We start from the raw sequence: 14004 nt of genomic DNA on the forward strand, positions 1-14004 counted from the left end.
ATCTATATAATATATAATATAATTTATTTATACTATAAATTAATAAACATATAATTAAAAATTTAATAATAATTAAATTTTGTTGTTTAAAATAATTTTAAAAAATCATGTTAAAAGTTTCATTATTTTGTTAAAAATTAAATTTTTCAAGTTTAAAATTTAAGTACTTGGGTAAAAGTGAAACTACTAAAATCAACTGAAAATGCTGCTGTTCCATTTTTTAAAGATTTATCTTTTTTTTTAGTTCATTTTTGTTGGGTAAAAAATCATCACTTTCGTGGAAATGTAACTTTTTGCTGAAAAGTCTTATTTTTGGTTTGAAAATTTAATTTTTGTAGAGAAAATTCGTCTTTTGGCTTTAAGGTTCATCAATTTAGATACATTTTTCTTTCATTCTTGAGGAAAAAATCTTTATTTGTTGAAAATTCATTTTTTTAGTTTTAAAATTCGTTTTTTTTTTATATAAATTATGACACTTTTTGGTTGAAAATTAATCTTTTTAGGATGAAAATTCAACTATCAAGTTAAAAATTTAATTATTTAATTGTAAATTCAAGTACATTGTTAAAAAGTCATCTTTTGTAGTACAAAAGACTCTTCTTTGTTTAAAATAAATTAATAAATTAAATTTTTTGTTAATATATCTAAAAATTACGTACAGTAAGACGGGGAGGGTAAAAATATTTATTCTCAATTCAATATTTTCATTTCTATATTCAATGAAATTCAACTAAGAGGCCTAACTAAACCATAATAATTATTCATTTAATAAAAAATCGCAAGAAATTTCGAGAATTTTGAAATTCCGCGGGAAATTTGGCGGGAATAAAATTCCCCTTTGACGATTATTCGTCTGGTTTCTTGGTAGAAACAAAATTAGAGCGAAAACAAACGAGAGGAGAGATTGAAAGAAGAGCATTTACTAGCAATTGTTTGATTGAAACGTGTTGCAGATGATAAAAGCCATACAGGTGCTGCGAATTCATCTGCTCGAATTGGAGAAGGTCCAGGAACTCTGCAAGGACTTTTGCAACAGATACATTACGTGTCTAAAGGGCAAGATGCAGAGCGAAAATCTTCTGCGAAGCGACTACAGTCATCATGGCCACGACATGGGTCCGTCCAGCGGCAGCAACGGCAGCAGTCCGTTACAGGTTAGCTGCTTTTTAAAGCAAAAAGGTGCTTCATTTACCGAATTGAAAAGAAATTTTATTTATCTTTTTTTTTTTTAAATAAAATTTATTGTTAATTTTGGTAAATAAAGTACTTTTTATTAGGGCTTCCCACCCTGTTCCCTATCCTAAGTAGACATCCTTCTAGTCAGCGGGGAACCATCCTTTCTGCAAACTTTCGCGAATATCAAAAACTAAACTTTTCCAATATTCTTGTGAATCCAGACTTTAACTTTCATTTTCAAAACTTTAAATTTACCTTCTGCATTTGTTTTGTTCATTTTTTTTTACAAAGATTTCAACTGTTTTGAAAAAATTGTAGTTCAGACGAAATCACGGTGATCCAAAGTTCGAGTAAAGCTTTAGAGAGGGGGAATTTTTTTCTAGAGAAAGAATACAAGGTTTTTTTCTGGGATCAGATTTCTGAATTTGAGGATTTTCCTGATTTCTTTTTTTTATTTAGATAGCTTGCCAATGGCTGTGGTCTTTTTTTTTAAATTAAAAAATCACTATTGTCACTTTTTTATAGAAAAATATCACTTTAGTCACTTTTCCAGGTTGGCCGCTGGACCGGGAAATGGCCCGGTGAATTGATTTTTTGACCGGGAATTTTACAAGATTTTTAGAATAAGAATGTTGTCCAACTGTGATTTAAACAGTTTTTAAATAATTTCTTAAATTGTGATTTTTATAAATTATTATATTATTTAGTTTACAATGCTTAATTCGAAAATCTTTCACATTAAAAATTTTCCTTGTTTAATTTTTAAGCATATTTGTTAATTTAAAGAATTTTACAATGTAGTTTTAAAAGTTAAAAGAAAATTATAAATTACAAGTTTTTTTTATTAAAAAATAGAGTGGCCGCCAGACCGGGAAACCGGGATTAAATAAAAAATTTAGAGCATTTGAAGTTGAATTTTTTTGATAAAAAACCGTTTTATTTTATCAACTGTAAATATAAACAAATAAATTATTTAAAAAATGGATCTGTACTCTAAGTATAAAAATCTTTATAATAATTGATTTGACCAAACAATTCTAGATCAATCCGAAAGTCTTGATAAGAATTGAAATTGATATATCATTTATTACGATAATTTTATTTTTAAATACAAATTTTCATGATTTATCAATAATATATTTTTAATTCAGAATTTTAGGTATTCCTTTGTATTATTTTTTATATTAAATTTAATAAATAAATTTATTAATATATTATTTCTATCCATTTTTTCAGCGATTAAAAAATGCAAACGTGCATTTTACTATTTTCAACTTGAAAATAAATCCATAATAATATAGTCATAATTAAAGGTTTTTATTAAATTGAAAATATTGTGAGTCGAAATTATTCAATTTTTATCCCATTTAATTTGAAATTTCTTAATTTAGAAAAAGAATAAGTATTTAATATTTAGAAAAATGTCACTGTTCATTTAAGACAAGTAAATTGAAATTAAATAATTGAAAAAAAAAACAATTTGAAACTTAATTGTTTTACCTAGAAAGCTTTGAATCTTTATATTTTGAAAGAACTTTTTATCTTTTAGCGTTACAATTTTAATTGTAACGCTTTAATTTATGAGTGAAAGTGTTCAATTTTGACGCATAAATAACAATTTAATACTTATTATTTGCAGAAAAATACTAGTAATTTTAAGAGATATGTAAAAGTTTTGAAAAGATTCAAAATTAATTAAAAACTTGAAATTATTTCAAGTAATTTAAACGAAGTGTGTTACCATTTTTTTTCAGAACTTCTAAATATATTTTAAAATTAATCAAAATTTTCCTAAAATTTTTGAAAATCCAGCAAATTAAATAAAATCCTTAAAATCTGCCATGTTTTTCTTTGATTGTTTTTTAAATCTCTTAAAATCTTCTTAAACTTTCTGTTAAAATAATTTTTCAAACTGAAAAATCATTTTCGATTTTCCTAAGAATCGCAAGAAAATTTTTATTATTTTGTAGTCATACACAATTTTTGAAAAATTCTTGATTTCTTGTTTGAAATCAGCAAAAATCTAAATTTTATTTTAAATTCGGCTGTAAGTATCTCGAATTATTTAAAGTCCTAAATTTAATTCGAATCTTTTTAAAACTTTTAAATATCTCTTAACATCACTCTAATATTTTATCAAATAATAAGTGTTCTATTGTTATGTATCAATTATAATTTAATTTAATTTTTAAATTTGCAGGATTTTCTAAAAGTTATAGAAAAAATTCAATTCATTTTGAAATATATTTAAAAGTTCTGACAAAAAATTTAAAAATGATTTTAATTTCGAAAAAAAATTAAAACCACTTCTAGATTTTTCAAGATTTTGAAATAAAATTTGTAAGCTTTTGAATGATGCCTTGACTATTTAAAATAAAAATAATTCAACTCATAATTTAAGAACTGTTAAGTTAAAAAAATTATTTTTCAATTTTTAATGTATAGTTTAAAATTACTTAAAATAATATAATTTTGAAAAATTTTGAAGTTCATTGCTTGATTCTTTAATTTAGACTATTGTTCAATTTAAAAGTGTTAGTACCTTCCAGTTTATACGCGTGAGTTATTGAACATTTGAATACACAATTTTTGAATTGAAAACTTTTCAACTTCAATTTTAAAACTTTGGAATACAAGGTTTCAACTTCGAATGCTTTACTTTGTTGTTTATTGTTTAATCATTTAAAAATTCAGTTTTAAAGACTTAATTCAAAAATAGAAGCTTTTAAAATCCAAGATTTTGGATTGAAAACATTTTTAGCTTATCATCTTCAAATATAAATTAATTACTGATTTTTAAAATTGAATTGTACTCTACAATTTTTAAAGTGAATAATAATTTATTTTACAAGACGATTCGGAATCAGTTCACAAGTTAAAAATTTTCTAATTTGACCGTTAAATATTAAACTGTTTTAATTTTAAAGTCTTATTAGTTAAACAAATCCAAGCTTCAGATTGAAATTTTATAAACTATTTTCAATTTTAAGATAATTTAAAAATAATATGATCATAATCAAAGGCTTTTATTAAATTTCAAATACTATTTCAGTCTAAAATATTCCATTTTTAAACAATTGCATTTGAAATTTTTTAATTGAGAAAAAGAACAAATTATTTAGTATTTAGAAAAAAAATGGCGGTTAACTTAAAATTAGTATTTATAAATTAAATACTCAAAACAAAAACAAACAAAAAAACTATATTTTGAACGTTACAATTTTAATTGTTCTATTTAACCAAATTAAATTTATAAGTCAAATTGTTGAATTTCGATGTATTTGAACAACTATTATTCTTAGAAAAATTCGAGTAAGTTAGAGATATTTAGAAGATTTGAAAAAATTCAAAATATACCGACAAAATCTGACTAATCGGCTAATCCAAAATTTGGCAGATTTTAAACAAAAAATTTAGAAGCTTCTTAAGAAATTTAAAAGGCTTCAGAAGAATAAAAAGCATTTCCTAGGAAAATGGAAAATGATTTTTTATTTTGAAAAATTAATTTTAAGAAAATTTCTAAAAAGATTTACAAAATTATCAAACATGAATGTGGACGATTTTAAGGAAGTTTTTTTATTCGGCAGGACACCAAAAAATGTGTATGAAAATTTTTAGGATAATTCGAATTATTTTGAAAGATGTTTAGAAGTTCTGAACAAATTTTAAAGATAATTTAAAATTAAAAAAAAAATTAAAAACAACATACAAATGTTTCAAGATGTTGAAACAAAATTTTGAAGCATTTGAAGGATTTTAAAACCATTTTAAATTAGAAATATATTATAGTTTTTGATTTATGAAGTGTTCAGTTTACAAAAAAAATTTAATTGTTCAGCTTTTAATGTTTCAAGCTTAAAATTGATTAAAATTATATAATTTTGAAAATTTTTTTGTTTTTTGTCTTCTACGTTTTTCCTTTTTTTAAAAATCTCCCTTGCTTCCTCTATTCTCGAAAAAATCTCCTTTTTTCTCTTTCTTCTTTAAATTGGCATCATTTAAGAAAAAAAATGTTGAAATTAAGCAGAAAATTTTAGACCAAAAAGTAATCTTGAGTTTGAATTGTAAAATTACATTTTTTATTAAATTTTATAAAGTCCCTACTGAGAATCCATTCGATTACTATTAATTTGCCAACGGCGACCTGTTTTCAAAAAATCAACTGATATCCAAATTTTTTTTGTGAATTGAAATATTTATTTATTAAATAAAATTTGCAACTTTTTTTACTTTGCAAAAATTGAATATGCACTGTTGACAATATTCAGTAATACATTTGTTCAATTTTAAGCAGTTGAATTTTTATCACTTAAAAATTCAATTTTTAATTTTAGTTATCTTCAACCGTTGAAAATGAAATTGTTTTAAATTAAACAAAACTAAAAATTCAATTTTTAAAAATTGAAGAAGATAAAAAAATGAATTTTCAACTGTTGAAAATTGAAGAAAATTGAATATTCGACTTTTAAAACTGAAAATTCAATTGTTGAAAATTGAAGAAAATTAAAAAATGAATTCTCAACAGCTGAAAATTGAAAAAAATTAATAAAGTATTTTTCAATTTTTGAAAATTGAAGAAAATTAAAAAATTAATGTTCAACTGTTGAAAATTGAAGAAAATTGAATATTCGACTTTTAAAACTGAAAATTAAATTGTTGAAAATTGAAGAAAATTAAAAAATGAATTTTAAACTTTTGAAAATCGAAGAAAAATTATTATTTGAATTTTCAAAAGTTGAAAATTCAATTGTTTTAAATTGAAGAAAATTAAAAAATGAATTCTCAACAGCTGAAAATTGAATATTCGACTTTTAAACCTGAAAATTCAATTGTTGAAAATTGAAAAAAAATAATAAAGGATTTTTCAATTATTGAAAATTGAAGAAAACTGAATATTGGACTTTTAAAGCTGAAAATTGATGAACATTGAACAATGATTTTTCAACTGTTGAAAATTGAATATTCGACTTTTAAAACTGAAAATTCAGTTGTTGAAAATTGAAGAAAATTACAAAATAAATTCTCGTCAACCGAAAATCGAATATTCGACTTTTAAACCTGAAAATTCAATTGTTGAAAATTGAAAAAAATTAATAAAGGATTTTTGAATTTTTGAAAATCGAAGAAAATTAAATATTCGACTTTTAAAGCTGAAAATTGAAGAAAATTAAATAATGATTTTTAACTGATGAAAATTGAATATTCGACTTTTAAAACTGAAAATTCAGTTGTTAAAAAATTGAAGAAAATTAGAAAATGAATTTTAGACTTTTAAAAATTGAAGTAAATTAAGCTGAAAATTGAAAATTCGACTTTTAAAACTGAAAATTCAATTGTTGACAATTGAAAAAAATTAATAAATTATTTTTGAATTGTTGAAAATTGAAGAAAATTAAATATTCGACTTTTAAAGCTGAAAATTAAAGAAAATTAAAAAATGATTTTTAACTGATGAAAATTGAATATTCGACTTTTAAAACTGCAAATTCAGTTGTTGAAAATTGAAGAAAATTAGAAAATGAATTTTCAACTGTTAAAAATTGAAGAAAATTGAATATTCGACTTTTAAAAGTAAAAATTCAATTGTTGAAAATTGAAAAAAATTCATAAAGAATTTTTCATTTGTTGAAAATTGAATATTCGACTTTTAAAACTGAAAATTCAATAGTTGAAAATTGAAGAAAATTAAAAAATGGATTCGTAACAGGTGAAAATTGAATATTCGACTTTTATACCTGAAAATTAAATTGTTGAAAATTGAAAAAAAATTTAATAAAGGATTTTTCAATTGTTGAAAATTGAATATTTGACTTTAAAGCTGAAAATTAAATTGTTGAAAATTGAAGAAAAGTAAAAATTGAATATTTGACTTTTCAAAATCGAAGAAAATTTAATTTTAAACGGTGAAAAAACATGAAAGAAATTTTAAAATTGAATTTTATTCTGTTGTAAAATGAAGAAAATTGTTTATTAACATTTTAAAAGATGAAAATTCAATTGTAGCAAATTGAAGAAAATTGAATATTCATCTGCTGAAATTTGACGAAACTTTATAATTGAATTATCGACAGTATAAAATTGTAAAGAACTGATAATTTGAAAATTGGATAAAATTTAACTGAAAATTAATTAAACTGAAAATGGAATTATTAACTGTTGAAAGTTGCAGAAAATTGATCATTGAATTTTCAACAGTTGACAATTTTATTCATTCTATTGTTGAAAGTCTAAAGAAAAATTGATTAATAAATTTTCAAGTTTTGAAAATTCTTTTGTTGAAAATTGAACAGAATTGTTAATTGAATTGTCATTAGTTGAATTTATAACACTTAAATTTTCTTTAATTTCCAGCTGTTGAACTCACAATGAGAATTTGATAAATAAAAATTTGAATTTATAAAGCAAATATTTATGATTTTTTTTTCATCGAGTCGCTACTTCAAATATTGTTTTTTATTAAAAAATAGTCATCCAATAGACTCCTTAGTCCTTTTTTTTATTAATTAAATTTCTTACCCAAAAACAGGATAATCCTTATGACTTTAGGATAATGAACTTAGCATTTTATAAATCGAATGGGAATTTTGGAAAATAATTTTAATTCGAATTTAGAAGAAGGGAGTTAAAAAAAACCCTGGTTAAATTCAGAATTCTAATTTTTTTGTTATACAAAAATGCTTTGTTCCAGATCAGAATTGTAAATTTCTTGACAAAATATTATCTGATTTCACAACTCAGAATTATAATTCTTTTCCAAAGTTCCCTCTTCCAAATACAAAATCTTTTTTATTTATTTTTTAATTGACCAGTAAAAAAATAATGAAATACCATCGGGTGGAGTCCCTGATCGTAGTGAATTTTATTAATATAAAGAGTTTATGCGACCCTTTGTTTTTAGCCGAATGAATAATTTTTAAAAATAATTCATGGTGTCCAGCAACCTTGGAAACCTGGAATTCTCCTTGATTTTTTTTTTAAACCTTGAAAACTTCGAAATCTCCTTGAATTTCTCACGAGCACCTTGCATTTTAATTTTTGTCTTGCTTTTAAAACAGTTTTCGAGGGGCTGACCACTCTGTTTTTGAGTATACGCCAGGCTTTAAAAACTTACAAAATAATTCTAAAGATCTTAGAAGATTTCAAGGATTTTAAATATTTTGATGATTTTAAATGAATACAAAAGATTTCAGGAAGATTTCACAAATATTTCAAAGAATTCATAAGGATTTCAGAAGATTTCAAGAAGTTCAAATATTCCAAAAACACTATATTTGAAAGATGTTAAATAATTCCAAAAAGTTTAAATAAATTTGAGATTTCAAAAGTTTTCAATCATTTAAAATGAACAAAATATTTCACATACAAAGATTAAAGAATTAGTTCACAAATAAAAGTTTCACAAAGATTTCAAGAATCTCAAATATTTTACCAAAATTTTAAAAGATTACAAAAAAATTTCACAAAGACTTCAAATAATTTAATGATTTGAAATGAATACAAAAGATTTCAAAAAGATTTCAAAGATTTTACAATAACTTTGAACATATCACAAATATTTCAAAACATTTCACAAAGTTTTCAAGGAATTCAAAGATATTACCGAAATTTAAATAGATTTTACAACATTTCAAATACTTTAATGATTTCAAATAATTTCAAAAGATTTTACAAATATTTGAAAGATTTTTTTTTAATTTCATAAAGGTTTTAAATTCAAAGATTTCCAATGGGTACGGTACAACAGATTTTAAAGATTTCACAAAGATTTTAAAGATTTTACAAAGATTTCGAACGTCACAAATATTTTAAGAATCTCAAATATTTTACCAAAATTTTAAAATATCACAAAATTTCACTAAGTATTTCAAAGTATTCATAAATGTTTCAAAAAGGGTACAGTACACCAGATTTCAAAGATTTCACAAAGATTATACAAAGACTTTGTACCTATCACAAATATATCAAAATATTTAACAAAGATTTCAAAAATTTTACCCAAATTTTAAAAGATTTCAAATTCGTACAGTACACCAGATTTAAAAGATTTCAAAAGATTTTACAAAGATTTCGAACATCACAAATATTTCAAAACATTTCACAAAGATTTCAAGAATCTCAAATATTTTACCAAAATTTTAAAATATCACAACAAAATTTCACTAAATATTTCAAAGAATTCATAAATATTTCAAAGACTTCATAAATATTTCAAAAAAGGTACAGTACACCAGATTTCAAAAATTTCGCAACGATTTTAAAGATTTTACAAAGACTTTAAATTTATCATAAATATATCAAACTATTTATATTTAATGTCACAAATATTTCAAAAAAAATTCACAAAGTTTTAAAATATTTTAATGATTTGAAATGAAAACAAAAGATTTCACATATATTTCGAAGATTTCATAACAATTTTATAAATATATAGAATTCAATGATTTTCAACAAGGACACAGTAAACCAAAATGCAAAACATTTCTAAGATTTTGAACGAGTACTCATTCTTTTAGAAAATTTCATAATATTTCATAAGGGTTTCAAATATTTCAGTGGTTTTAAATAAATACAAAATACGTGGAAAAGATTTCACAGGACACAGGACTTCAAGAATGAATACAGATTTTAAATACTTGAAAAGATTTTAAAAAATGCACAAAGATTTCAAGCATTTCAAATACGACTTATGTACTCAAAAAATTAAGAATATGTTTATGCTTTTGCTTTCTTACAGCATTTTTGGCCAATAAAATAATGAAATGTTTCACATTTTAAAAGTATAAAAAACGGTTTAAAAAAATTTTGATGTAAACAAAAATAAGGGACCTGGAAAAACTTGATTTCTAAACCTGGAAAACCTGGAAAACACCTTGAATTTAGTTCCTAGGAATTGCTGGACATCTTGTAATTGGCCAAGGCAAACGCTATTGCGATGAATTTTGTTCGGAAATCTGGTGAAGGGATTTGGTAGAATTTTCTGAATACATATTGTTGCGTGGTAAATAAAAAGTGGATACTTAGGAAGGGTAAAGAATGGTTTGGTGGTGCGTCCTTAAGAGTATGATAGAATCCCACCCCAGCTCTCTGACAGCTAGTTGCAACATATATTTGCCAGGTGCTGTCATCTACAGGCAATGATGTTGAGTCGGGAGCTAACGGACTCAGAGTGAGCAGAGGGGATCCGCTGTCGGAGAACGGCAGCTCAGTTCAAGCGGTTATCCTCGGAGAAGGTGGTGGTGTCTCCGAACAACGTCCTTCCTCAACTCGATCTTCTTCAACGGTCCAGCGCTCGGTCAGATCCAACAGCCAAGACCAGGACGACCCTCTATCTCCGTCCAACATCCACGGAGGCACTCCGCTCTCTCAAATCGGGGCTCATTCCTGCGTATCCGTCAGCGATGTGTACCTTGGCCAAGGTCAGTTCATTATTATCAATAATTTTGTCAATTTTACTATTATCATTGACCTCTTAATCATCTCCACCAATTTCCAATCCATTCATCCGACCCATACCTTTTATTATATAAAAGCCGCGATTAATTTCAATGAAACTTTGGGCATTTTAACGAAAAATAGTTAAAGTTTTCACCAAAAGAGATGAATTCTCTCAGAAAAAAGATATCACGCCTATTTTCTAACTTTTAACTAATTAGTTGAATTTTTCAACAAAAGAGATTGATTTTCAACTAAAATGATGAATCTTCAAATTAGGCCCATGCATCGCCCCCACTTTTTTGCTCTCTTACGCTCCTGAAGGGAAATGTCGGTCAAACTAATTCAACAGATGGCGCCACAAAACGTGGGTTTGACTTTTGAATCGAATTGCATTAAGAAAACAAAAATAATTAAAAACTTTATGCGGTTTGCAAATAAACTGAAAAAATAAGACTAACTATTACTAATTATTAAAAAAAAAAAGAAAAAGTCATGAAAATATGTAGTTTAACCCTTGCTTCCCAACGTTGTCTAAAAAATATCCCAGGCTTATATTTCCTTACATTTAACCCTCAAACGGTACACTCCAAACCAGCATACATAAACGATAAACAGGTGCGAATTTGTTTGTTTGCAATGTTCATATTAAATATTCAACATATTGAACATTTAATAAACAACTAGCATATATCACACATATTTAACATGTATATTCAATATATGCGGGGATAATCCGATGCAGCTGTGTTTGCCTAAATGCCAAAAAAATGAAAAAACTTCGGGTGCGGATTCGCACCAGTGTACCGTTTGAGGGTTATGTATCTAAATTCAAGAAAAGCGGGTCTATAGCAACATTCGTCAATAGTTGGAGAGTACAGCTACACTTCAGGCTGAATAGCATCATTCTGGGTCGATTAGTATATTTTTTATTTTTTATGTAAAAGAAAAGGTGACAGAAAAACCAAGAGAGAATATTCATTAGGGTGGCGCAAAAACACTTTTTTTAAGAGGGCAACAATCCCCCCAATTTAATTTCAAATCTGGAAAAAGAAATTCCTTAATTTTTTTTCGGTTTAAACAGGTGCCGGTTTTGACTTGAAGTTTCCCATGTAAAATGCATGGGGAAAAATCACTTTTTTGAGTTTTTAGAATAATTTTGTAAGGTTTCAAAAATGTGACGGGAAAGTATGAGGGCCTCTTGAGAATTAACCAACGAAGAATTTCATGTATCAGAAATACGGGTTTGCCACCCCTAACACACTCTCACGTGTACCTGAAAACTACCCTTAAAACAAAAAAGGGCCAATTCTTCATGAAATCGACCTTTTTAGCACTGTATTCTTTTTTTTTTTACTTAAAATCAGTACTATTGGTCTAGTGGCTTATTTATTATCATTGGTTAATTAACTTTTAATTATTTAAAAAATGGAATTTATTTAAATAATTTTTTTATAATTTTTTTTTCTTAAAATTATTACTAATAGTCTAGTGGAATATTTAATATTATTGGTTTATTAATTTTTGATTGTTTAAACAAATGGAATTTGTTTAAATAATTTTTTGTTGAAAATTTCTTTTTTTCTCTAAAAATTATTATTATTGGTCTAGTGGAATATTTATTAAAATTTGTTAATTTATTTTCAATAAATAAATTAATTAATTAATTTGATAATAATTAATTTATCAGTAATACAGTAATAACTTTGAGGGGAGAAACGAATTATCGAATAAAAAAATTATTTGAACGAATCCCATTTGTTTAAATAATTAAAAATCAATTAACCAATAATTACGCCAAGCGCGAATTGACCTCGGTGTTTTTATGTACCTAGATTGTAAAGTTTCATAAAAAAAGTGTCTAAACACTGAAATGCCTAGATTTTTTTATACATTTTTTTATTAGTTTTAAATAAAATTTTACTTGAAATACAATTTAAATAATTAATAAAATAAGTTGTTTTGCAAAAAATAGGTAGTTCATTTTTTTACCAAATTTCTCCCTTCGTTTCTCAGAATAAATATACTTTTTTGGGTAGAAAATTAAATATTATTTTTTCTATATACTTATAGACCAAATGAAGACTCGGTTAAAATTTTAGCTAATTCTAAATTGGGGAAAAAAATTATGCATTTTTTTGTAAAAATGGTCATGTTTGCACGTTTTGACTAGCATTTTTTTTATATTTAAATTAATTTCTGACTATATAAAGCACACTATATTTTAAAGCAAGCTTTCAATATGTTCTAAGAAAAATTGCAATTCAAAATATTCAGTAGTTTATTATTTATAATAGTTTTTGTCAGTGGGATAAAAACTTACCCCGTGTGGCAATTTTGTTATTCTGCAGAGGTGTGGCAAACAAGGGTTAATACGAATAAAATTTAATTTTGAAATACATTTTGAAAGCAATTCAAACTTTATATTTCTATGATTTGTTTTGCTGATATGATTGATTTTATTATTTGTTAAAGTTAAAAAACATATATTTATTTTCAAAATTATTAATGTAGTTAGTAAAAAAATTAATAATATTTAAGACCTCAATCACAAAAATATTAAAAACATATAGGTATACATGATAAAAAGTATTTTTTTTAAATACATCAATTATATCCAATGTAAATATAATAATAATTAAAATATGTAAGACCACAACTTAAGTTTCATAGTAAAGAAAACAATTTCAAGTTTTGAAGGAAATATTTGTAAAAAGTAATGGTAATTGTAATTAATATGTTGGAGGGAATAATTTGGAAAAAAGTCAATAACAAGACTGATAAATGAGTGCAGCAATAAAAAAGCTTTCAAGATTAAGCAACAAATAAATTATTGAACCGTATAATTGTATATATGATGTTCGGTTCAATTAAAATAAATATATACATTATATGAAATAAGATTAAATCCACTTTCTCATTTATTAGTCTTATCATTGACTTTTTACCAAATTATTTCCTCAGACATTTTAATTACAATAACCATTACTTTTTAAAAATATTTCCTTCAAAACTTGAAATTTTTTAGATTTTAAATGTACATAGATTCTTTGAAATGCAACTTAAGTTGTAGTCTTACATATTTTAATTATTATATAATAATATATACTAATTTAAACAATAATAATTTTTTTTAACGTTAACAAATTATAAAATCAATAATATTAGAAAAATAAATCATAGAAACAAAAAAATTTTTGTTAAATAAAAATAATTTCCCGATGGTTATAGATAAAAGATAATAATCTTTAAGATTTTTCTAATCTTCTGAATTAAAAATAATATCCGAAAATCGTAAAATACGAGGGTAGTTCAATAAGTCCTTAGAATGAAGTATAAAAACAATTTTTTTTGGGTAAATTTTTTTTTATTTTTCAACATAATCTCCTTGGAGCT

General features: G+C 24.3%; 1 protein-coding gene across 4 annotated transcripts in view; it reads left to right on the forward strand.

Moving 5' to 3' along the window:
• Window positions 1-14004, forward strand: part of LOC117177221 (homeobox protein Meis1-like) — a 77544-nt gene that overhangs the window by 40122 nt on the left and 23418 nt on the right. For all 4 annotated transcript variants that reach the window (XR_004467680.1, XM_033367774.1, XM_033367773.1 and 1 more), the window contains exons 3-4: window positions 954-1154; window positions 10292-10592. Coding sequence is in view for 3 of the 4 variants with exons in the window: in XM_033367774.1 (XP_033223665.1) it covers window positions 954-1154; window positions 10292-10592 (502 nt within the window). In the remaining variant the exon portion in view is untranslated. The remainder of the gene's footprint in view (window positions 1-953; window positions 1155-10291; window positions 10593-14004) is intronic.

The sequence above is a fragment of the Belonocnema kinseyi genome, chromosome 7 (assembly GCF_010883055.1).
Source record: "Belonocnema kinseyi isolate 2016_QV_RU_SX_M_011 chromosome 7, B_treatae_v1, whole genome shotgun sequence".
Taxonomy (NCBI): Eukaryota; Metazoa; Arthropoda; class Insecta; order Hymenoptera; family Cynipidae; genus Belonocnema; species Belonocnema kinseyi.